General features: G+C 45.8%; 1 protein-coding gene across 2 annotated transcripts in view; it reads right to left on the reverse strand.

Annotated features, from left to right (window-relative positions):
- Positions 1-26,970, reverse strand: part of DNAJC13 (DnaJ heat shock protein family (Hsp40) member C13) — an 876,382-nt gene that overhangs the window by 385,594 nt on the left and 463,818 nt on the right. For both annotated transcript variants that reach the window (XM_069211911.1, XM_069211910.1), the window contains one exon: positions 2,737-2,891. In XM_069211911.1, the coding sequence (XP_069068012.1) occupies positions 2,737-2,891 (155 nt within the window). The remainder of the gene's footprint in view (positions 1-2,736; positions 2,892-26,970) is intronic.

The raw sequence follows: 26,970 nt of genomic DNA on the forward strand, positions 1-26,970 counted from the left end.
TGAAAGACACCTCATGTTTGTATCTAAAAGCAACATACATTAAAATGTGTCACTTTTAATGGAACTATATGACAGCATGTCTTATTTTTCAATAACTTTGCTCTGATATACACTGATGTATTAAAAACAGATTGCTTCCGAGACGATGTAATTTGTTTAATATGCCAATATTTTATTGTCTTTAATTACTACTCGTGTTTTTTGTACAGGAAAATTAATAAATACATCAAAAAGGCCCACAAACAGCAAGCCAGTGAGTAACTGACTGTAGTGATAGTTACTTTGTGAGGGAGAAGTTGCAACTCTTCAGCCACCGGCTGCAGAAAAGAATACTTTTGGCTAGGCTAACTAATTTTTAGAAGGAGTTTCCCCAACCTGCAAATTGTAAATTTTCCTTTATGAAGAATGGAGTGACACTGAGTAGGTTGATAAACTAATACTATAAAAATCATTGAAATTTCCACTTTAAAACTGGATTCAACGTAATACTTTGCAGTTCCTGGTGGATAAATAATTTTTTGGGGTGTTTCGTCAGTTACAGGCCCTTCAGTCAAAAGAATCACTATTGACATGCTCCAATTTTACAGCCGTTTTTCCTAAAGTTTGATGAAACTGGCACTGGAATAAGTTTGTTCCTGCTCAGTAAGCACCAAATTAGATTCTGTCGGCCCCGGTCCCTCCACCTGGCCTATGCTCTTCCATGATAGAGAAGGTATACTTGGAACGTAAGTCCTCGAAATATTATGTACTAAGTGCACATTTTTCCTCTCCATATTGTTGATGCTCCTAAGACATGGCTTGCTCTGTGCCATGTGCTACACAGTGTGTCTTGAGATGTTTCTTAACCTTAAATCTCTCTCCTTCTCCACATTACTCTGTGACCTCCCAGACTGGACACTTCAGGGGTTATGGTTGCGGGAGTGTGTGGGTTAAAGAAAACCAAAAGAAGCGGTCAAAGAGAAGATATTGCAACAGCCTTGGACTGTGCATCCCAAAGCCCCAGAATTAGGCAAATAGACCAGCTTCATAAAGTACACTGCCTTCGACCACACTGAACAGACTAAATAACTAGGGTTTCATTAAATGATTCTTGTACCTGCTTGTGTGGATGGATTGGGGCACTGCCATGGATAGATATGCAGAGACCATATACCTTGCATAGTGTTGCATTGGCATTATCACGGTCTGTGCAGGTTTCGGATTGATCAGAGCGTTGAATTTCCTTTAATACAAGACCCATAGTCAGCCACTCGTGTTTTATGATGCAAATACATTTTCCCATGGGCAGAATCTGTGGTTGGACATGAGGGAGGTGAGATTATTGTGACAACTGCTCCTTTTCCTCCACAAGGCAAGCAGAATAGATTCCTAGAAGATAGTGCAGGAAGTGCTAAGTGAGATAGGTCATGGAGAACTCTGACGTGTCTTTTCTCTTCCACAGAGAGAATTGTGGTCAAAGGTTAATCCTTGGGCTTAACAAAGATAAACTGGTTAGGTCTGACAAGTTAATTCTGGATTGAAATAAGTAAAAACGTGTAAGAGAACAAATCTTTCAACTCCAGACGTTCTTACGTAGGAATGGTAACATGACAACTATTGCTCAGCCTATGAGAATAGGCTCAATCAATATCCTGCAGAGATACCTATGGTCCCCAAGCAAACTTTACAAAACCTGCTTTCAAAACAATAATCACAGATGATGCTGCTAATGTAAAAATGCTAACATAGAACACAGAGTTGTGTCAAAAATTGGCTGTCTTCAGGACCAACATTAACTCTGCTGATAAACAATTGATTATCACTTAAAGATCTTCTTCTTTTGTGCTTTACCACCTAGAAAACTCCTAGATACATCTAAAGTCGTCAAATTACTTGATTTGCTGACAGCAATAGCTATCTGCGAAATCAATACCGGATGGAAAGACTCAAATCCTCTTCATTATTCGAAATGTTGGACATAATTTGCCTCACTCACAAGATCAAAAAATAAATTGGCTCAAACAGACCTATTACACATGCATTTAGGAGAACAGTGGCCCTATTACAAGGACTTCTCTAACTAACTTACAATCAAATAGACAAAAATGAACTTTGAATCAATTGTTGATACAGTCTGCAATGTACTTCCTTCTTTATGCATCTCCATCTTTTGTTTCTGATTTATTGAAAATGGCTGTTGAGATGCTGTTATTTTGATTTGTTTGATAAATTAAAAATTTCAATAAAATATATAGCTTAAAAAAAAGCTACAGACATCCTGGTCATTGAAAAAACTTCTTGTGAAGAGATACTTTCATAAGAAACCATCAAACATGTACAGTCCGTAGAATTATCAATGTTGTGGACAACGGAGAGCAGTGAAAAAACATCTCAGGTCTTGCCACTTCCTGGTACCCCTACACAGTGCCCTGGGTGCGTATGGTATCAGGTTATATTCGATGAAAGAGCAAAATGGTTCTAGTGGCTCCAGAGCTTCAGTCTTGTAAATATGAATGCTCTACAAGACGAAAAATTTGGAGAATATCTGTAGATATGCTTACAGCAGGTTTAACTGCTGAACCAGAAATAAAGACATTATGTGAAGCTTCAAATGCTGTTTGGTCAGTCGGAAAGAGACACTGTGAACTCTTCAATGCAATTTGCTACAAATTATTTGTGATGAAAACTGACTTTCATACATTTTTCAAAGTCCATGTTGGCATTTAAAAACACAATTGTACTATTTCTTGTTCTTACCTTGCAATAGGAAGTACATTGGATCCAGTGTACATCATAATGAAGAAGAAAACACCATTCAGATAGAATCTAGGTAACTGTGGATTGTCTTGCATGATATGGTATAACAATATGGCAACCTTCTCCACAAGGATCGGGTCAAAGGTCAGGAGAAGCTAGAAGGCAAATTGACAAATGTACACTTAACATACATGAGTATCAAATAAGCAGGCCACTTGTTTTTCAAATTCACAAGAATACATTTTCAAAAGTAAAAAGGGGACAACCAATCAAATCTGGCTTAGGTGATGTTAATTTTCCTAATCCTTTTCTTAAATAGCTCTCACCAGAAACTGCCATTCAAACGCAGTGCTGCATAGGGTGGTCAGAAAACGTCAGTGTGTTGTTGTGTTTTCCAAATTTGATTAAATTAACAAGGTAGGTACAATTTGGAGTATAAAATGTGAGACATGATTTATTTTTATGAGCAGCACAACTTGAGATCTCCAACACCAAATTATTGTAAAACGTATGCATCAAATTAATAAAAATTTGACATAGCATATTAACAATCGATTTTACCAAACTAAATAGCCATAAAGTGCAATGCAGTATGCAATCGGCAACAATGAGAGGGGAACAAACTGGAATTTTTGTTAAGTACACATTTCAAATGTTAGGACCCTAATGAAAATAAAAACAAAACTTGGAAAACATTTAAAGACTAAATATAGAAATGTACCTTAACGTTAAATCAAGCACTCGGTTCCCACAAGCTGCTTTACATTACCTAATGGGACAAGTTTTCATACTAATATAAGCAGACAGTAAAGAGTGTAACATTTTTTGCTTTAGGGACCTTGTCTATGTCATGTCTGCAGTTTCAATGATAAAGTAAACTGGTTGTTGGCATAACCTCTTTTCTGTGGATAATCCAGAGATGAGCATGTGCTTTAGTAATGTCAAGGAGAACACGAGGCTGAAGTAACAGGTACTGTGGTAATAACTGTACTTTACTCTTCAATTTCACTCATTCATATTGGCAGTTTATAGGACTCAATACAAATCCAAAACTATTTGCACAGTGCCTTAAACTGAAAGTAAAAAGATGTTTGGGTATTAGAATACAGTTCAATTAGGAGACCATGAAAGAGACCAAGTAGGTTTTCATTCTCTTTCGGAAAGTCTGAGGTGAAAGGATGTGTTATTTCACGTAGCAGCATCCAGAACACTTACATAGCTTAAGAGAACTGATAAGAGGTGATGCAGTAAAACTACGTGCTTCCATGAGATCTGTCTCTAAAGGACAGCACTTCAAAACGTGGTAAATATTTTTGAATGGGCAGAAAGAGGGTAACAAAATAGGTTTCAAGTACAAGACTGTTACATATTCCACTGATAAAGACTTCGCTGTACAGAGCATGGATTGCCCTTTATTGGAGCAATTACCCAATTTGTGACCAAAGCGATGTCAAAAGTGAACTAGCACACAATTCAAAAAGAAAAGAAACAGAATACATAATCCTCATTGTTAAACTGACTTTTACTTTGATAAACACAGTCCCAATCTCCGGCTTCCACACACTCAAGATCTTCAAACTGCTCCCGATCAACACACTTAGAACCGTCACCCAAGCCTTCATCACCAAAAAACTAGACTATGGCAACATAATCTACGCCAGAATCAACGGTCAACTGACCAGAAAACTCAGACCACGCAAAGCTCACATCACCTCACACATCAAGAGCTCCATTATCTCCCAATACACAATTGAGCACTCTTCAATCTCTCAACATACACATACAAAGCATTGCACAACATTGTCCCCATGTACCTCAACAGCCGCATACATTTTTTTCAACACACCTCTAAACCGGACTACTACTCGCACCCTCCACCCCTTTGCGTACACAGAACCTGTCCTGGTAGTCATGCCTTCTAAGCCTGCTCGTAACATCTGGAACAACCTGCCCCTGCACATCAGAACAACATTCCCAGTTCTTGAATTCTGCAAAAAACTGAAGACCTGGCTCCTTACCTAGCCCAGCTCAACCTATGCAGCTTCCGCTTCAGCGCCAGGGTACCTTCCCGGGTGAGGAGTGAGCTATACGAATACACATATAAAACTCACAAAAATATATCTGTATTGTTAGACCTGGCAGCTTTTTGGTGTGTCTCCCCTGTCACAGTTACAGAATCATGAGCGTGACCTCTCACACAAAGAAAAATGAGAATCAGTATGAATGTTATCCACTGCTATGCAGCAACAAATAACAGCAAAGAGGAAAAAGAAGAGATTTACAACAGAGTCCACTCCACTGTAGAGAAATGCCTTGAGAGAGACATCACCATACTGATGGGGGACCTCAATGCCAAGATTGGGAGTGACAACACTGGATACATACAGGTCATGGGCAACCATGGCCTTGGCGACATGAACAAGAATGATGAAAGGCATGCAGATCTCTGAGCAGTCTAGTAATAGGCAGTAGTGTATTCCCACACAAAAGAATACATAAGGCAACATGGGTGTGAGCAGACCATTCAACACTGACCATGTCTGCATTGCCAAGAGGTTCTGGAGGCCCCTGCAGAAAGTGAGAGTGATGAGAGGAGAGCATATGGCGTCAGCCCATTACTGTCAAGGCCAGGCTAAAGCTAAAGCTGAGGAAAGTATGGATGGAACCGACAAACCAACGCCAGCAATATAACACCACCCTCCTCAAAGATGCACAGAAATGGAGTGAATTCTCAGTCATCCTCAGTCATCCTCAGTAACAAGTTTCAAGTTGTGCAAAAACTAGAGGGCGACAGACTCAGTAGAAAATCAGTGGAAGAAGATCAAAGAAACTGTGACATCAACCTGCCAGGCGATACTGGGTCACAATAAACACCGGCATAAAGAATGTAACTCCACAGAGACTCTTTACCAAATCCAAGATAGAAAGGAAAAAAAAGCTGCCATCAACACTAGCCGAACAAGGGCAGAAAAACGAAAGCTCAAGGTGAATACATCTAAACCAACAAGGAATCAAAGAGAAGCTTAGGAGCTGACAAGCTAAGATTCATTGATGGTCTTGCCACAGAAGCCAAGGAACAAGCAAGCCATGGAAACTTGAAAGAGCTCTATGATATAACAAGGAAACTCTTTGGCAGATACAGCAAGCTAGAAAGACCTCTTGAAGACAAAGCTGAGAATATAATCATGAGTAACGAAGGCCAAGATGGGTGGAGCACTTTGAAAAGCTGCTAAACTAGCCCATGGAGCAGTCTCCACTAGACATACAGTCAGCTGGCAAGGACTTTCCAATCAACTGCGGCAGACCAACAAAGGAATACAGCAAGCCAACTAATATCTGAGAAATGAGAAGGCAGCAGAACCTGACAACATCTAGGCAGAGGCAATGAAGGTAGACAATGAAAAGTCAGTAGACATGCTCTACCTTATGCTTGGAAGGCTTTGGGAAGAGAAAATGGTGCCACTGGACTGGAAGGAAGGAAATCTCATCAAGATACCCAAGAAAGGTGACTTGAGTAACTGTGCAAACTACATAGGGATAACTGTTCCATCAACCCCAGGCAAAGTGTTCAACAGAGTCATCATGATTAGAATGAAGGAACAAGTCAATGCTCAGTTGCGAGACCAATAAGCCGGCTTCCACAGAAATCGACCATGCACAGAGCAGATTGCAACACTGCATATCATCACTGAGCAGTCAATGGAACAGAATTTCCCCCTCTATGGTAACTTCGTCGACTATGAGAAGGCATTCAGCAGTGTAGACAGACAGACCCTTTGGAAACTCTTCCGCCACTATGGTGTGCCTGAAAAACTTGTAAGAGTCATCAGGCAGTCTTATGAGGGAATGACATGCAAAATAGTCCATGGAGGACAACTCACTGAAGCCTTCAAAGTGAGGGCTGAAGTCTGCCAGGGTTGTTTGCTCTCACCTTCTCTTTTAGTTGGCCACGGACTGGATCATGAAGACATCCACAGCAAGGAGAAGAAATTGAATCCAATGGACACCCTGGATGCAGCTTGACAACCTGGACTTTGCAGACCTCCTGACCCTACTCTCCCATACCCATCTGCAGATGCAAGAGAAGACAAACAATGTGGCAGCCACATCAGCACAGCTTGCCCTCCACATCCACTGGGAGAAAAACAAGATTCTGAAGCATAACACGGCCAGCAGTGCAGTCAGTCTTGCACATGAAGCATTGGAAGAGGTTTAGTCCTTCAACTACATGGGCAGAGTCATAGACAAGCAGGGGAGCTACTTTCCATGTAAGGTATTTGATGTCATCTCTATGAATGGGCTCAAAAGGGTCTTTCATCAACTGACCTAATACTGTGTTGCACTACCATTTCAGAGGAGGGGCTCTGACTGGTGGAAAAGATCTGAACAACTCCTTTAAAAATTATTTAATACTTCTTTTGGACCACAGTGATGCCTTGTTGGAAGACCTCCGGAACCGGGATATGGCTGCAAGATATACACTAACGGAAGCATGCGCCAAGCCTGAGTGTGCCAGTTGCAATAGATATGTCAAGATCTCTTCTGGAGATGGAGAGAGGATGTACTTTAGCCACTCTACACCACAAACAGAATATTCTCCACTTCAGGCAGTAACATTTGTTTGTATTGTCCATCCGGGCCCTGGCAAGGATATCTTCACACTCATCAGAAATGTTTAAGTGGACGAATTCTTGGAACTCATGAGCCAGGTTAATAAGCTGAGAGATCTGGAATCCAGATGTCCCACTAGGCCCTGGTTCATGGTCAGCAGCAATGGTATTGACTTGAGTTTGATGGGAGGACATACTGACATCAGGAGCATCTTTGTCTACCAATACTGACGTGGCCACATCAGGGCTATCAGTATGATCTGACAGGGCTCGGTTCTCATCTTGCTGAGTACTCTTGGAAAGAGAGGACTTGGGGGAAAGGCATAAGCAAGTATGTTTGACCATGTGTAGTAAGCTGGCTCTGTATATACTATATCAAAGTGAGATAGTGTGCACAGAGTCCAGGGGTTTCCAGAGAGGTTTAACAGATGCTGAAGTAAAAAATACTAATGCACTCTTTTATGGTAGTGTGGTCAAGCAGTTAGGCTTATCAGAGGGTAGTGCAAAGCATTTGTTGTACACACACACAGACAATAGAAGAAGCACACACTCAATGACTTAACACCAGATCAATGGTTTTTATATAGTAAAATTGTACTTTCTTAATTTATTTTTAGAACCACAAGATTCAAATTGCAGGTAAGTACTTCAATAGATTTGTATTTCACACATGTATCAAAAGTACTTTGTTTGAAATCGATAAGTTATACAATTTTTAAAATATTAGCAATAATCTGCTTTAAAACTTGACAGTGCAATTTTCAGAAACAATTCCTGGGGGGAAGAAAAGTTAGATCAATTTGCAGGTAAGTACAACACTTACAGTTCCAGTCTCCGGGGTTAGGAAGTCCACAGGTCGGGGTTCAAGTTATCACCAAACACTCACCACCAGCAACACTGGGCCGGCCGGGTGCAGAGGTCAAAGTGTAGGCAAAATTAACGTGGGCTCCTACGGAGACTGGGGGCACTCAGTTTCAGATCTGCATGCACGTATGTACCCGCGACTTCGGAGGTCAGACCTGGGGGGGTTTAGAGGAGCACAGGGGGGTGGGTGTGGGGGTTGCAGGGGGCGCGGCACAAGTAGGCACCAAACATACACCCACAGCAGCACAGGGGCGGCCGGGTGCAGGATGCAAACAAGATGCAGGCTCTCCAATAATTCTCTATGACATGACCCCGGGGGTCACTCAAAGGCTGTAGGCAAGGTCCAGTGGGTCGTCTTGGGGAAACCACAGGCTGGACAGGTAGGAGAGCGGCCTGCTGAACGTTGCTGCACCGGAGGTCAGGTTCCCCAAGGCCTGGGGGCTGCGGGTGCAGTGTGTGTTTAGGCATCGGATATATCCATTCGGAGCTTCGCGGTCATGGGCGTCCTTGGATTCCCTCTGCAGACGTCGTCGTGGAGAGGTCAACCCAGGGTGGGCACTTGCTCGCAATCGACTGGGGATCCTCTCTAGCTGGTTGGGCCACCTGGACACAGGCTGTGGGCGTTGAGAGCATAGTGGTTAGGACTTGTGCATTCGGAGTGAGGTTGGAATCCTCAGTTGTTGTTTTCTTCTTGGACATGGCCGCTCTCCACAGGAGTTCTTGGTCCTTTTGGGTTCAGGACAGTACTCTGGAGCTTGGCAGAGGTCGCTGGTCCCTCTGGATGCGTCCCTGTTCTTTTGCAGGTTCTTTGAAGGAGGAGACAGGCCAGTAGGGCTAGGGCCAAAGCAGTTGTCTTCCTTCTTCTCTGCTGGGGGTTTCAGCTTAGCAGTCTTTCTTCTTGTCAGGTTGCTAGGAATCTGTTGAGCTGGGTTCAGGGAAACCCTTACAAGATTTAGGGGTAGTACATGGGTCAGAGGGCAGTAGTCAATGGCTACTGTCCCCGAGGGTGGCTACACCCTTCCTATGCCCACTCCCTTTGGGGAGGGGGGCACAAACCTAAAACCAAGATGGAGAATTCTGCAGGGAGGAGGTCACCTCAGCTCTGGACACCTTAGGGATGGTCCTAGTTGGGGAGAGGGGTAATTTTACTCCTCCTTGTTTTCCCTAATTTTCCCATCTGACTTGCCGCTAAAAGTGGGGTTTTGTCCTGTGGGCGGGCAACTCCATTAGTTGGCAGGCCCTGTGGCACTGTAACCAGAGGCTTGAGCCTTTGAGGCTCACCGCCAGGTGTTACAGTTCCTGCGGGGGGAGGTGTGAAGCACCTCCACCCAGTACAGGCTTTGTTTCTGACCACCAAGGGCAAAGAGGCTCTCACCACATATGGTCAGAACCTTGTAGGCTGGCACAGACCAGTCAGTCCTACACTGGCAGTTTGGCTAACATAAAGGGAGCATCTCTAAGATGCCCTCTGTGTGCATGTTTCAATTAATCCCACACTGGCATCAGTGGGGGTTTATTGTGCTGAGAAGTTTGATATTAAACTTCCCAATATTCAGTGAAGCCATTATGGAGCTGTGGAGTTCTTAATGAGAAACTCCTATAGACCATATACTCAATATGGCTGCACTGCACTTACAATGTCTAAGAATGGACTTAGACAAAGTAGGGGCATATTGCTCATGAAGCTATGTCCTCACCTGTGGTATACTGCACTGTACCTTAGGGCTGCAAGACCTGCTAGAGGAGTGACTTACCTATGCCACAGTCAGTGGTTTATGGGCATGGCACGTCGACTTTGCCTTTTTCTCCCCAACAGCACACACAAGCTGCAAAGGCAATGCGCATGTGTTTGGTGTGGGGTCCCCCAGGGTGGCATAATACATACTGCAGCCTGTGGGTCCTTCCCTGGAAACAGGGCCCTTGGTACCAGGGGTGCCTTTTACATGGCACTTAACTGAGTGCCAGGGGTGTGCCAATTATGTAAACAAAGGTACAGATTTTGGTTAGCAGGATCCCAGCACACACTAATTTAAATTTGGCATCAACATCAGGCAAAAAGTGGGGGGTAACCATGCCCACAAGGGTACTTTTTTTTTTTTTTTTTTTTTTTTACAGATCCCTCAAGTATAGGATTGGTCTCCACTGACAAGACTTCTTTTGGATCAAGAAAAGCAGGAGTAGAAACCTTTCCCTCTTTGAGAGTAGGTAACCTCTCCTATCGCTTCTTTTTGCAACATTATGTCTGCTTCCGATTTGAGCCACTGCAGATGTTTTTGCAGTTGTAGAATAGGTGGTGCTAGTAGAGGTGGTTGCATGAAATCTAGAAGGTGGCCAAATTGAATTATGTCCAGGACTCATTGGTCCCATAGTTATTTGTTGCCAACAATGGAAGTGCTCCGTCAGTTGTCCTGGTGCCTTTGATGTGGCAGAAGTAGTGGTAACTGGCACTTAAATGTTGTCATTGTCTGCATGAGGCCTCCTTGCCCTGTCTTCTGGGCTTTCCTCTTGGAGGAGGTCTATTGTATGCAGCCCAAAGTGATTCTCTTTGATGGTGTTGAGACCTCATATTCTGAGTACTCAAGGTGTATGCGAGATATTGATATCGCTGATATCCTTCCCAAAATGAGGGTTGGCCTCTTCCAATTGCGGCACAAAAAGGCACCTTTCCGTATTGTAGCGTACCCAACGATCTAGTGGTATCTGTATCTGATTTAATAGTTTGGAAGGCACCATCAACATGCTTGCTAAAAAGCACCTCCCCATCATATGGCAGATCCAAGATTTTTTGTTTGTATCTCTGGTCTGACGTTAGCGGCCTTCAGCCATCCTTGACACCGCTCCAGCCAATTGCCTGAAACCCATGGAGGCAATATCTAGTGTGCTATCTATGATCTCTGCCAAAGACCGCTGGCCCCCCCAAAAGCACTTTCTTCGTTTCCTCTCTGGTTTTCTCGGGAAGCACTTCTAAATATTGAGCTATATCTGATGTTAACTGTCTATCATACCTTTCAAGGAGAGCCAAATAATTCACAGCTCGCACAGTAAGGGGAGACATGGAGGAAAAGCACTTGCCGATGTTATCCAGGCATCTTCCAGCCTTATCCGGTGGTGCAGTCAGAGTTGTGGAGGGGTTTCTAGACCGGCGTTACACCGCTTGTGAGATACCAGAGTCAGGCTTTGGGTGACCTGTTAGGCAGAAAGGAGCATCATCCGGGGCTTTGTATTTTTTTTGTCCAGCTTAGGTAGTACTGCAGGTAGTGTAGCAGGATTGTGCATATTTTTTAAGCCTTGACTGCAGACATGATCAAAAATAGGAACTGCCCTGATTGTTTTTCAATAGGGTTCTTTGAAATCATAGAGAAAACATTCCTGTTGAGTTGCTGGCATAGGTAGCTCAAAACTTGTAGCTGCTCTTTCTAGAAGGTTGTGGAATCCTCCTAGGTCCTCTGGAAGTGAATCCACCTGAGGTGGAAACGGAGATGCAGTTGTAGGTAATATATAGTCGTCACTTTCATCTTGATGGGCCTGAATCTCCCCCTCTTCTCTGTCTTCCTTCAAGAATGTTGGGTCCTATATTGGTTCTAACAAAGGGGAGGTTTGTGTTAGGTGAGGCTGTTGGCTGTGGAAGGAGGTTGAGTGGGTATTGTGTCTGCAGAGATTGTTGGCTGCTGTGTAGGTGTGGAAAATCAAGGAAAGTGTTCCCTGTAATCTGCTAAAATAGCCTGCAAATCTGATACCAGGGCTGAAGGAAGGCATACCACCTCTTGCTGACCCTGTGGGGGTTTGCTCATAATAGTAATGGTCATAGTAGTCTTCATCTTCTGAATAATCCTGCCACTGCTGAGAAGGGATTCTAGCCACACCATAGAGGCTGTCTTCCTCTGAATCGTCGTCATCCAAGAGGTGGGAAGGTAACAGCCTCAAAACCTTGCCTGCAGACAGGGTCAAAAGTGTCTGTTTACGTGCCTTTCTTCATATTTGTGTGGAAAATGTCAATGACAACAAAAGAGGCAGAGTAGCAGGTCTTTGCCACTTCGTCAGTTTACACATGTCCACCGACGTGAGATCATTTGTTTGAAGATTTGTTGATGATGGTGGCAGCGTTGAGAATAGTACTGTCGACGGGAACACCACTGATGAAGCCGAAGTCAACGAGAGTGTGTCAACATGAGGCACGTCGATGCTAGCACAGTCAGGAGGTTCACCAACAGGAGCTCCGACGATGACATCAACTGGAGAGTTACTGACGAGATTTGCCACATCGTTGGTGCCTGTGTTGTTGAAGAAATAAGTAGCGCCGACAGTAACCACTGACGAGGCCTCAGTCGATACATAGGTTGCTACAGTTGACACAGAGATAGTGGGGACAGTAAAGGTCAACACAGAGACTGTGGAGCACATGGTCGTCAATTCCCTTGTCAACGGTGATATCGTTTTAAAAGTATGCTTAATTTGCACCATTGGCGTTGGGGGCTGCAAAATGGATTCCTGTTTAGATTTTGAAGCAGAATCTGACTTTTTAGGCTTCTCTGACTGAAACACGGGGCATTGTTGAGGTATTGTAGCTTTGAAGAGCGCTCAGAGGACTTCTTGATTGTCTTCTTAGAGGGTATTTGAGGGGTAGAAGAAATAACCCCCTCTCTGGACATTTTCACTGACGTTTTAGAAGCCAAAGCAGAAGATGAGGTACTCTCCTCATAAGGGACAGAGTTTTCTCTAGATTTAAGTCTCCCTAGCAAAAGGAGCAGGCGCCCCTCCCAATCTTTTAATGTCTTGGTAGAAAACTTGCAACATACCTTGCAGTCTTTGGTTTTGTGCCTTGGGTATTAAATGCAGTCTTTATGCGGATCATCAATATGAAGCCTCTTCCTCCTGCAGGTGCCAGAAAGTCTAAAAAGCCACTTTGCTGGTGTCTCTGATATAGTGGATGTTAGTCTGAATCATCAAGCTGAAGAAAATACACTTCTTGTGACAAAGGGTTAAAAGTTTAAGATTAAATCCTGGTATCTGTGAACGAGAGACAACTGGGCAGATCTGAGAGGAGATTCCTTGGCACGACATGGAGAGGAAAATCTGAGGGAGAGCTGCTTCTACCAGGAGGGTTCTAGAGGGAAGTGTGACTGACCGGTTGACTCTAAAGTGTGGTCCTTTTTTAAAAAATTACTGTGATATGTTAGTAAACTGAAGGCCTGTGTCCTACAATGTATAGTTCTATTGGAGCATTGCTTTTATAAGGTACCAGGGACTCCCATCTCTGGAGTAAATTCCCTCTGGACTCTATTCTAACTTGCCTGACTCCTGAAGCAAATCCTAGTTCTACTGTTAACTGTTTTGTAACGATTAGTCAACAACTATCACAGTTTTTTAAATATTCTAACCATCCATAGTTGGCTTATTACACTAATTCACGAATAATCACATCTCAGCTGAAGTGTGCATGGCTCAGTCTGCCAAGGTTATTAACCCATGTAGCAAAGAGGGTATTCTAAAAGATGAGACAGAAAACTCCAAAAATGATCCTGTGGTTGTTTACAACTTTAGCAGATCAGGCTATCCCCTCCAAGGAAAGCATCAGCTTCTGATGCCGTACCTATGGATATCTTTAAAAGCAACATTGCATTCTGGACCCCAATTATCACTAAGGAGCTACACTTAGTAATTCAAGATACTCCGATAAGGACCTAGAGGGAGGCAGTTTAGTCCCCAACTACAAAAAAAGGGGACATAAACAAACCCAATTGTCATTGACCTATCTCCCTCCTAGATTCAACCTCTAACATACTGGGACAAGTCCTCCTTTCAAAAACATTGGATTAGGCTGAAATACCGTACTTTCAGATGTTCAATACAGTTTTCGCCCGGTCATTAGCACAGCTGAACAGTCTTTATTAATAGGGAAGTATGTCAAGGCAAGGGGAGGCACCTTATATATAGCCTCTAGGGACCTATCATGTGCCTACGACAACATGAGCCAATCCAAATTGTGGTCCATGTTAGAAAATATAGGAGTGGAATAGCCATTTGTCACTTCACTCATTAGATTAGATATGGACACCTCAGTCAGGATTAGATATGGCCCAAATGGACAGCTCATTGTCCTTGTGAGTTCTAAGCATGGCATTTGGCAGGGATGCATTTTTTTTTGTTTGTTTTTTTGTAATATTAAAGGTATGGAAACTGCTCATACAGCAAGGTGCAGATACTGGCATCAGTGTGCATTTATTGTGCTGAAAAGTTTGATACCAAACTTCCCAGTTGTCAGTGTAGCCAGTATGGAACTGTGGAGTTCATGTTTGACAAACTCCCAGACCATATACTCTTATGGCTACCCTGCACTTACACTGTAAGGTTTTGCTTAGACACTGTAGGGGCATATTGCTCGTGCAACTATGCCCTCACCTGTGGTATAGTGCACTCTGCCTTAGGGCTGTAAGGCCTGCTAGAGAGGTGACTTACCTATGCCACAGGCAGTATTTTGTGGGTATGGCATCCTGAGGGGGATGCCATGTCGACTTTGTTCCCACCAACACACACAATCTACAATGGCAGTGTGCATGTGTTAGGTGAGAGGTCCCTTAGGGTGGCACAACATATGCTGCAGCCCCTGGGAACCTTCCCGGGTCACAGGACCCTTGGTACCACTGGCACCTTTTACAAGGGACTGAACTGTGTGCCAGGGGTGTGCCAATTGTGGAAACAATGGTACAGTTTAGGTGAAAGAACACTGGTGCTGGGGCATGGTTAGCAGGGTCCCAGCACACTTCTCAGTGAAGTCAGCATCAGTTTCAGGCAAAAAGTGGGGGTAACTGCAACAGGGAGCCATTTCCTTACACCATGGCCTTGGGAAAAAAAAAAGCTAGGGGGAATGTTGTTTTAAAGGTGCCTCAATAGATAGGGTCTCGGAGTTTGACTATCTGGGGGTGAGATGAAGTAAGTTACTTACCTGTAACTGTAGTTATCCAGTATTGGAACTTTCATAGATTCACATGCTTGAATACTTCCCCGCCGTCGAGATGGGAGTCCCCTGTGGAATATAAAACCAGGCCTGAAGATGTATGCACACAATACATGAAGTAGGACTCAATACAATAACCCATCCAAGTTGTTTTCGTAAAATAGACCCAAACTCAAACTTAAACCAATCAGATTGCCTCACCCCTCTAGGACCTCCTGTGAGGTGCTGCCTTCCCTCAAATTTTCCACAGCACGTTGTGCTGAGGAGTCTCCTTTGAGCTCTGCTCAAAATTTTCTGTCAGAAGACCTGTTTCTACAGCTTTTGGATATTTTATATCTACTCTGGTGATTCAAACTGGCTGCCATGTTAGAGACACCAAAGAAAGGCCTTTTCAGATCCTGTGCCTCATGCTTCAAAAAAGAGATTATATGTGAAGGATCCACACGAGGAGTGTATTTACTGTCAATACCCCAGCCACAAGACTAAGGACTGCAAAATCTGCAGGAAGTTTTCTACCAAGACCCTGAAGGACAGGGAGGGTCGCCTTCTTTTGTGGCTGCAAAGAGGTAAGACTGGACACTCTGCCTCTGATGAGGACAGTGCCTCTTCTTCTATTTCTGCCCCTAAAACACCTCTTAAAAGAAAACAAGAAAGTTCTGAGGGGCAAGAGCCACCTTGGAAAAAGACATCAAAGCATGGCTCTCCACAGAAGAAAAGACTGGGTACAGAATCCCTCAAAAAAGTAAAGAAAACTGCTTCAGAGCGGGCTACTCCTCCTAAAGTGCTTCACAGATTTAAAAAGCCTAGCTCTGCACCGTCTACGATGATACCCTCGTCGTCGACCGTTTCATCGGTCACGCCGGTGGTGGTAACCATCTCCACGTCGACGGCAGCTGCTACACGATCTTCATCGACGACAGTATCATCCTCGTCGACTGTGCGCCCCATCTCGTGGACGCTTCTCTCGCTGATGACACACCCGTCGATGAGTCCCCGTCGACGATGCTCTCGTCGACGACACCTCCATCAATGATGATGATTCCGACAACGCCTCCGTCGACGACGCTCTCGGCGACGGTCCAACTGTCGTCTGCGACAATGTTTCCAGCGGCGATTGTATCGTCGAAGCCCCCGTTGACAAGTGGTTTCTTGTCTTCAACACCAGGATTGCTTCCAACGAAAAGACAAAGACCATCTACATTATTTTTGGGTCAACCTGCACAACATACTCCGCTTAAAAAGCTCTCTAAAGCTCGCTTAACACCTTCTGTTACATCCCCGAGCAAAGTTTCAAGACTCTTGCCATCTAGGTTTTTAGATGACGATGATGAGGGCTCAGACCAAGATACAATGTTTGGAGTAGCTAGAAGTCCTTAGCAGCTACACGTGAAATGCCAGGAGTACTCAGACGACGATTCGTATTATGGCCAACAGTACTATGACCCAGTACCACAACAGCAGGGAACAGTATCTCTGCCCTCCGGTCTGGTGTCCGATCTCCAGGCTATGCTGGCGGACTACAGAGAACGCTTCTACCATCAACAGAGGAAAGATCCCACGGCAGCAGAAGAAGCAATGTCTATTCGATCTGTAAGTATTTATTGTAGGAAAGTGCCCTTGTTGGCATGGTTACCCCCCCACACTTTTTGCCTAATGGTGATGGCAACTTTGAGAGTGTGCTGGGATCCTGCTAATCAGGCCCCAGCACCAGTGTTCTTTCCCAAAACCTGTACCACAAATGGCACACCCATGACCCACAGATGAGTCCCTTGTGAAAGGTACACATGGTACCAAGGGCCCTGTGGTCAGGGAAGGTCCGCAAGGGCTGCAGCACGTATTATGTTACCTTGGGGGACCCCTCACCAAGCACATGCACACTGCCCTTGCAGCTTGTTTGTGCTGGTAGGGAGAAAAAGGCAAAATCGACATGGCACCCCTGGCAGGGTGCCACGCCCTCAAACCACTGCCTATGGCGTAGGTAAGTCACCCCTCTAGCAGGCCTTACAGCCATATGGCAGGGTGCACTCTACCACAGGTGAGGGCATAGCTACTGATAAATATGCCCCTTCAGTGTCTAAGTCCATTCTTAGACATTATAAGTGCAGTGTAGCCATTTTTAGTATATGGTCTGGGAGTTCGTCATTACGAACTCCACAGATCTATAATGGCTTCATTGAATACTAGGACGTTTGGAATCAAACTTCTCAGGACAATAAACCCTCACTGATGCCAGTGTTGGGTTTATTGAACAATGCACCCAGAGGGCATCTTAGAGATGCCCCCGTATTTTACCCAATCCTTTAGTGAAGGACTGACTGGTCTGTGCCAGCCTGCCACTAAGAGAGGAGTTTCTGGCCACATGAGGTGAGAGCCTTTGTGCTCTCTGTGGCTAGAAACACAGCCTGTCCTGGGTGGAGGTGCTTCACACCTTCCCCTTGCAGGAACTGCAACATCTGGAGATGAGCCTCAAAGGCTCAAGCCTCTTGTTACAGTGCCCCAGGGCACCCCAGCTTGTGGAGTTGGTCTCCCCTGTGCAAAGCACCACTTTTGGCCACAATCCTGGCGGGAAAATGAGGGAAAACAGTGAGGAGTAACCACCCCAGCTAGGACCATCCCTAAGGTGTCCCGAGCTGAAGTGACTCCCCCTCCCTACAGAATCCTCCATCTCAGTTTGGAGGACAAGGACCAATATGGTTAGGTCTGTGTCTCCCCCCCCCCCCCAAAGGGAGTGGACACAACAAGGGTGTAGCCACCCTCAGGGAGAGTAGCCATGAGCTACTGCCCTCTGACCCGTGTAACACCCTTAAATCCAGGATTTAAGGGTTTCCTGAACCCAACTCATCAAATTCCTGGTGACCTGACAAGAAAGAAGGACTCCTAAGCTGAAACCCCAGAAGAGGAAAAGGAAGACAAAAACTGACTTGGCCCCGCCCTACCGGCCTGTCTCCTGCTTCAAAGAACCTGCACAAGAACAGCAAAGTAGCCTGCGGGACCAGAGACCTCTGCCAATGCTCCAGAGGACTGCCCTGCATCATGAAGAACCAAGAACTCATGAGGAGAGCAGCCCTGTCCAAAAAGAAACTACTCCAAAGGACTCCGGAGCCTCCCCGGATCTGTGAGTCCTGACCACTCTGCACCCAAAGCCCACGGCCCGTGTCCAGGTAGCTTAACCGGCTAAAGAGGATCCCCAGGCGATTCCGAGCAAGTGCCCACCCAGGGTTTCTCTCTCCTGCCCCCCAACGACGATGCCTGCAGTGTGAATCTAGAGGACCTCCCGACCGCAAAATCTCCGGACAAAGATATCCAACATCTAAAGACACACTACACCCACAGCCCCCACTGGACCCAGCCTGCAGCATCTAAGTGACCCCCAGGGTCCCCTCATAGAACAGCATTGGGAGCCCAAAGCTCTGTTTGCACCCTGCACCCGGCCACCCTTTGCCAATGAGGGTGTGTGTTTGGTGCCTACTTGTGCCCCTCCCCCCATGGCTCCTCTAAATCCCCCAGGTGTTCCCTCTGAACATGCAGGTACTTACCTGCCAGCAGATCTGAAACTCAGTGCCCCCAGTCTCCATAGGAGCCCACGTTAAATTTGCCTCAAGTTTGACCTTTGCACCTGGGTGGCCCGTGTTGCTGGTGGTGAGTGTTTGGGGTTAACTTGAACCCCAACCTATGGGCATACTAACTTCCGGACACTGGAACTGTATGTCAAGAACTTACCTGTACATCATACTAACTTGTCTTCCCCCCAGGATCTGTTTCTGAAAATTGCAGTGTCAACTTTTAAAACCGATAATTGTCAATATTTCAAAATACTATATTTTACCAATTTCAAAGTATATATCAATGATATATGTGTGAAATACGAATCTATTGAAGTACTTACTTGCATTTTGAATCTTGTGGTTCTAGAAATAAATTAAGAAAATATATTTTTGCTATATAAAAATCATTGGTCTAGAGTTAAGTCATTGAGTGTGTGCTTCTTCTATTGTCTGTGTGTGTACAACAAATGCTTTGCACTACCCTCTGATAAGCCTAACTGCTCAACCACATTACCACAAAAGACAGCATTAGTATTATCTACTTTAGCCTATGGGGATCCCCTGGACTCTGTGCACAATATATCTCATTTTGATATAGTACATACAGAGCCAACTTCCTACATTTATGGTCAACCTGGTACATTAGGGCGAATCGTGTTGGTACAAATCAATTGCTGCTTTATGCACTCCCGCACACCTTGCACCTTAATCCTGTAAAAACTAGCTAGCGTCTTTGAGCTATTTCTTCCAAATTGTATATTATGTTTAGGCATACCAGTGAGAATGCATTGTCATAAGGCAGTGTCTTCTTAAGTTTCTAATGTTATATGTATTCTTAAGAACCCTGCAATTTAAAGAGGTAGCAAGTGCTTTCGAGTTACCTCTTCCTCACCAATTCGCAAATTTGGCCAAGACATGCTGGTGAGAATCTATGCCATAAGGTTGTGTCTCTTTATGTCTTTAATGTTATGTGCATTTTTTATGTACTTTGCACTTTAATCTTGATAAGGCAGCAAGTGTTGTTGAGCTACCCTTCAATTTTCCCGGCTCTACAATCATTCTTCTGGATGGCATAGTGAATCCATCCTTCGATGTTTTTGTTTGCCCGGTAACTGTGATAGTATTGAGGTAAACTCAGCTGTATTTCTTTACCCAATACGACCTCTAATGTGTTTAACACATTTCACTGCAATGAAATGTGCTTTTAAACCTTTGCACTTAACGTAATTTTATGTTTTTTATATTATGTAGTTTTAAGGTTCCTTGAACCGAAATAAAGTTAATTGATGAAGTCCAGCTGAAGTTTTACGTTCCCAAGAACTGAGCCAAAGGTCCGCCTCGCCGGGAACAAGTTCGCTGGAAACAAGGAGAGCATCGTGGGTGTTGGTCTGCGGGGGCAAAGAGTTGGCCATGCATCACAGGCAGGCGTGCTGGAGTGTCGGCGGTACTTGCTATGTAAAGAGATGAATTCCTGCCGGCTTGCACTGTTTGTTTGGGTGGACTGCACAGTTCCTTTGCAAGCGAGCCCATTTGTGGTCATGAAGAGCCCAAAAGCTTGTTTTTAGGAGCCAAAAGCCACTTCCAAGGGCTCAGGACTGGAGAGGCACCTCTTGAGGCTCAGAAGTTGGTTGAAGACGGGTCCAGGAGCTGTAGCAGAGAGTTGGAAGTCTTTTTTGTTTCTGAGACTTCAGAAAACAGGAGGCATCCCAGCAAGCCCTCTGGGTCTCTTTGGTTCTGGGATTTAGAGATGCAGGTCCAGTCCTTACTCCCAGGCAAAAGGGCAGCAGGTCAGCTCAACAAAGTAGGAGTCCAGAGGAGTAGCAGCTCAACAGAGTGGCAGTCATTGTAGCAGCACAGCAATCCTTCTTCCTGGCAGAGTATCCACAGGTCCAGACGTGTACTGAGTTGGTGGTGTCAGAGGTCCAGTATTTCTACCCAGTTGTGCTTCTGAAGTGGGGAGACTTCTAAGAAAGGTTTTTAAAAGTGCACATAGTTGCTCCCTTCCTGCTCTTTGTGTGGGGCATAACTTTGCCCATTCAGGTGTCAGCCCCTCCCTCCCATCCTGCCCAGAATGACCTATCACGTTGTGTATGGCCCATCAGGCACACCTAAGCAACTTTTGTGTGGCTGTCTAGAGGGAATACACAAGCCCAGCTGTCACCCCACCCCAGATGTGTATTGGAGGCAGGCAGTAGACACAAATGGCAAAAGCAAGAAAATGCCAACTGTCTAAACGTGGCATTTTCAGAATTGAAACTTGAAATCCAACTTCATCTTATGTTGTGAATTCAAATTATGAGACCAGAGACACCAAACTTGACAAACGTATCTCATCTAGATTGTGAATTACACTTATAAATTGTAATAAGGTAATCCTAATTTTCTCCTATGGGAGAAATAGGCAGTGCAGTAGTGAAAAATTAATTAGGGAGCTTTCCACTACCAGGGCATGTAAAACTTAAAAGTGCATGTCCTGCCTTTTAAATACATTGCACCCTGCCCTGTGGGTTACAGGGCCTACTTTAGGGGTGACATAGGATTTATGCCTGGCAAGAGGCTTATCTTGCCAGGTCAAAGTGGCAGTGTAAAATGCATGAATAGGCTCTGCATTAACAGGCCTGAGACATGTTTAAGGGGCTACCTAAGTGGGTGGCACCATCAGTGCTGCAGGCCCACTAGTAGCATTTAGTTCACAGTGTCCAGGCACATGTAGTGCACTTTACTAGCGACTTATAAGTAAATTAAACATGCCAACTGGGTATGAGCCAATGTTACCATGTTTCGGAGCACGATCACTGGTCAGCAGTGGTAAAGTGCACAGAGTCCTAAAGCAAGCAAAAGCTATTGCCATGCTTAGCAGAGCACAATGTAAGACCAGGATCAGGGGCCCTACATTTCTCCCAAATATCTATAAGACCATGATCGTTAACCAGTCATTGCAGGGCCTTGTATACCTCAAGCTTTCGTCCTGTTTACCCCAGAATATGACCTTGATCACCTTTGACACAGAGATGTTCAGTCTGATCCCCATACAGAATTAGAGGGAGGGCCAAAAGGCCAGATCCACATAGTTGTAAGACTCCTTTAAAAGTCACAACTTACAATATTAAAATACCGTTTCTATCCCCAAACTGTTGCCTGCTCACCTTGGCTAAAGAATAGATTTTTGGCATTTTGGTAAGCTCACAAAAATATCTGGTTTCCAGAACAGCAGTCAGCATATGTTACAATAACTGCCTAGCTGTCCATGTTCCAGGGACCCCAGAGAACTAGCCTGAGTCTGTGGATAAAACAAGAGCTTGAAGAATGATTTGGCTGAATGCTTATCAACCACTCATTAAAATGTATTAGAGAGGCCCAGGCACTCTTTTGCAAAGGGATTTCACCAACACTAAACTAATTTTTTACTGAAATAATACAGAAGAGACACATTTTCCTCCATTCTGATACTGATTCAGTTCTGGAGCAATACAGAGACTTGCAAGTTACTTACCTTCGGTAACGATATAGCTGGTGGACACATATTCTAGTTGCAGATTCCTTACCTTTTGAATTTCCCCAGGCGTCAGACTGGATACGGAGACTTTTTACTTCGACCAGTACCTCTGCGCGCCGTTCGACTCCGCGGGCAAAGGTGGCGTTGTGCTCACCGTGATGACGTCACGGTCGTACATAGGCGTCACTCCGGCACGCTGACACGTCTTTTCACGCCAGAAGCGCAGAGCCATGAAGAACACTGATAATGGTGCGCCAACACTAGGGCCCTTTAGGGAAAGTTCCTGCCCCTAGAAATCAGGTCGCAGAGCGGGGAGGATGGGTGGGTGGTTAAGGAATCTCCAACTAGAATATGTCTCTAAAAGATATATCGTTACTGAAGGTAAGTAACTTGTACATCTGATAGACTTCTAGTTGCAGATTCCTTATCTTTTGAATAGATACCCGAGCATTACCATCCCCGGAGGTGGGCTACGAACCAACATTATCACTACGGACCTGACTGTGCTTGGTAGTAGTGCTTGGTGAATGTGTGCAGAGATGCCCACGTGGCTGCCTGATAGATATCCAGGACTGGAACGCCTCGTGCTAATGTTTTGGTAGCTGCAGTTGCTCTGGTTGAGTGAGCTCGCAAGCCCTCAGGGGGTTGCTTCTTTGCCAAAGCGTAGCACATGTTTATGCATAGGAGGCCCCTGAGTGAGATGGTTCTCTTTTGCATAGCCTTCCCTTTCTTCACCCATATCTTACAAAGAGTTCATCGTCCACCCGGAATTCTTTAGTACGATCAAGGTAGAATGCAAACGCTCTTTTTGGGTCGAGGCGGTGGAGTTTCTCCTCATGTGAGGGATGTGGGGGCGAGTAAAAAGTAGGCAAGGTGATGGATTGATCTATATGGAAGGGTGTTACTACTTTAGGGAGAAAAGAAACCCTAGTGCGGAGTACCACTTTGTCAGGATGTACTGCCAGAAAAGGTGGTTTAGATGACAGAGCTTGGAGCTCACTTACCCTGCGAGCAGAGGTAATGGCAACCAAGAAGGCAGTCTTGATGGTTAGGAGCCATAAAGGGCAGCTATGAAGCGGCTTAAATGGAGTGCACATCAGATATGTGAGGACTAAATTTAAATCCCATTGGGGCATAATAAATGGAATAGTTGGGAAGAGATGTGTGAGGCCTTTGAGAAACCTCCAGACAATGGGAGAATTGAATAAAGAAGGTTGATCAGGTAGTCTCAGGAAGGCAGAGATCGCAGAAGGATAGCCCTTGAGGGTGCCCAAGGCAGAGCCCCGTTGGGCAAGAGAAAGAGCAGAACTTCAGAAATAGGTGCAGAGAGAGAATCGACAGATGTGTCCATACACCATACTACAAATTTTTTCCAAAGAAAGGCATTTACCGTTTTGGTGGAGGGACGATTGTCTGCCAAGATCACGTTACAGACTTCGGGTGTAAGGTCAAAAGCCGTCAACTGTCGCCGCTCAATCTCATGCAAGGAGGCAGCGGGTGGACAGGTCCGGGTGGATGACCAACCCCCACCTCTGCACCAGAAGATCCTCTTGAATGGGCAGTCTGATCGGAGAAGCTATGGCCATACTCAAGAGCTCGGGATACTAGACTTTTTGTGCCCAGTCCGGAGTCACCAGGATAACTTGAGCCCGGTCTTGCCTGATCTTCTTCAGAACACTGTGCAGAAGTGGTACGGGCGGAAAGGCGTACAGGAGGCCTGAGCTCCACTCAAGACGAAAGGCGTTGCCGAGCTAGTGCCGCCTCGGAAACTCCAACGTGCAAAACAACTGACATTGCGCGTTCTCTGCAGAGGCGAAGAGATCTAACTAAGGGTCTCCACATTGCTGTAAGAGACCTTGCGTCACTTCCGGATGGAGATGCCATTCGACTATGCATCGCCTACCGAGTTCGTCTGCTCTGCCGTTCAAAAAACCCACCAGATGTTGAACCACCAGTGAAATGTCCTGATGTTCCAGACAAGTCCAGAGACAAAGCGCCTCTTGACAGAGTCGACGACCTCACCCCACCTTGTTTTTTGCAGTACCACATGGCAGTGGTGTTGTCTGTGAACACTTGCACTGCTTTCCCTTTGAGAGAGGGAACAAATGCTTCCAATGCTAGTCGAATAGCTCGAAGTGCCAATAGATTGATATGAAGCCCGGATTCCACCGGAGACCAGAGGCCTCTGATCTATTTCTCTGCCATCTGGCCGCCCCATCCCAGGAGTGACCCATCTGTCACTACTGTGAGGTCTGGTTGAGGAAATGAGAGGGATCTGCTCTTGACCCAATCTTGATTCATTAGCCACCACTGAAGAACTTTCGCAGTTCCTTCCGAGAGCTGGACATTGTCGGAGAGTCTCTCCTGATACTGTGCCCACTGGAACTTCAGGTCCCAATGCAGAGCCCGCAAATGCCATCTGGCCTTTTGAACCAGCAGGATGCAGAAGGCCATGAGGCCCAGCAGCCTCAGTCATTCTAAATGAAATCCAGGGCAGAGGCTGAAACATTGTTATCATAGCCCGAATATCCTGGATTCGCTCTTCGGGAGGATAAGCCTGAAACTGCACTGTGTCCAGAACAGATCCTATGAAAGGGTGCATCTGAGAAGGACTCAAGTGTGACTTTGGCATGTTTATAATGAACCCCAGTGAATGCAAGAGGTTTGCCGTAGCCTGGAGGTGGGAGACTATTTTCTGGGGCGTATACGCCTTCACCAGCCAGTCACTGAGGTAGGAAAGGACTGGGACCCTTAACCTGAGCAGATGAGCTGCAACCACTGCCATCACCTTGGTGAACACCCAAGGGGCGCTGGTAAGGCCAAAAGGGATCACAGTGAACTGAAAGATTTTGTGACCTACCACAAATCTTAGCTAATGCTTGTGGGCCAGCAAGATGGGGATGTGGAGGAATGCGTCCTGCAAGTTCACCATCCAGTCTCCCCGGTCCAGGGCAGATAAGACCTGAGCCAATGTCAGCATCTTGAACTTCTCCTTTTTGAGGAAGAGGTTGAGGGACTGGTGATCTAGGAAAGGATGAAGACCCTTGTCCTTCTTTGGCATCAGAAAGTAGCGGGAATAACAACCATGACCTACTTCTGACGCAGGGACCCTCTCTATGGCTCCTTTGGCCAAAAGAGCTTTGACTTTCTCACGGAGAAGTGCCATATGATCCTCTGATATGTGATTGAATGAAGGTGGCATGGCTGGAGGAGAAGACTCGAGAGGGAGCGAACAATCTGGAAGACCCACCTGTCCGTGGTAATGGATTTCCAGTTGGGCAGATGATGGCAAATCCTGCTGCCAACTGGTCCAGGTGCTCCAACGGAGTAGGAAGGTTTGGAGGCCAAGGAGGGAAGGGCAGGGGTGGGCAGGGTGACCCGCTGGCTCCCTGATCCCCAAGATTGTGGGATCGCACGTCCACTGCCGCACAGGGGCTGTACAGCATTTGCAGGTCGATGGCTTGGTAGAATTGGGCGCAGTTTGGTGCCCCTTTTGAAGCCACGAAAGGGGTGAGAGGCAGACTGGTGGGGTCTGTGGTCAGTTGAGAGGCCAGGGGACCGGGCCATGGCTCAGGAATCCTTGAAGCATTTGAGTGCCGAGTCCGCCTTGTCTCTGAAGAGACTGGTGCCATCAAAAGGCATGTTCATCATGGTTTGCTGGACATCCCCGAGAAGCCAGATGTTCTCAGCCAGGCGTGATTGTCTTAATGCCACTGGAGATGCAACCGATTTGCCTAGAGAGTCGGTCGTATCTATTCCACAGCGAATGATGAACTTGGCTGCATCTCTCCCATCTGCGAGCACTTGGGAGAGAACGTTCTGGGCCTCTACCGGAACTTTGGCCAGCACTTGCACGACCGTATCCCAGAGAGGATGGGAATAGCGGCCCAAAAGGCATGCAGTGTTCATGGACCGCAGCGCTACACTGGCAGAAGAAAACATTTTCTTCCCCAAATTATCCAGTCTTTTTGATTCCCTATGCAGGGAGTTTGGGGGGAGGCAGTAGGAAATGTGCAAGAGGAAAAAGAAGAGGCAGCCTGGATCATAAGGCTCTCAGGCATGGGGTGCTGAGTGAGGAATTTCGGGTCTGTTGGCGCAGGTTGATGGCGGCGGACAATCGTCCTATTCACAGGAGCCCCTGTGCTGTGTCTGGACCAAGTACCCAAAAGGACACCCGTCAGTGACTCATTAAAACGGAGAAGGGGTTCTGATGTGGAAGACCCCGACTGAAGCACGTCGGTTAGGCTATTAGGCCTAACCTCCACAGCCATGGAGTATGTGCCGCCCTCCTCAGTAGCCACGGTAGGGGGAGAGAGCATACTAGTGTCAGGGGAGGTGTCTAGACCACTGGCATCACCCAAATCCTGCACCCAGTCCATTTGGTGGTCAAGCTGGTATTCTAAAGGGTCCAGCGCCCCCTCTAAACTCTTCCCGTATCCATACCCATAAGTATAAGGGTCTGGATCAATCCTGGGCCCAGGAGAGCCCACAGATAATGGAATCGGCATCAAGCGATGTCGTTCTGGCTCTGGGTCATCGGGTATGAGAATAGGGTCGACATTGATTGTGGGCCCAACCGATGTCAGGAGCGTCAACGTCTGACCAGATGCCAGGGAAGGTCGCTGTGGCATGACCGGATGTGAGATTGGACCCAGAGGAGCCCTCCGGAGTCTTGCCCGAAGCTGACTACTTCCAACCCGAGGGGGCCCTCACCGACTCACCGGTGCCCAAGGGCACAGAGGGTGGGTCAGTCTGCCCAAAAAT

Source organism: Pleurodeles waltl, chromosome 10 (genome assembly GCF_031143425.1).
Source record: "Pleurodeles waltl isolate 20211129_DDA chromosome 10, aPleWal1.hap1.20221129, whole genome shotgun sequence".
In the NCBI taxonomy this organism is placed as follows: domain Eukaryota; kingdom Metazoa; phylum Chordata; class Amphibia; order Caudata; family Salamandridae; genus Pleurodeles; species Pleurodeles waltl.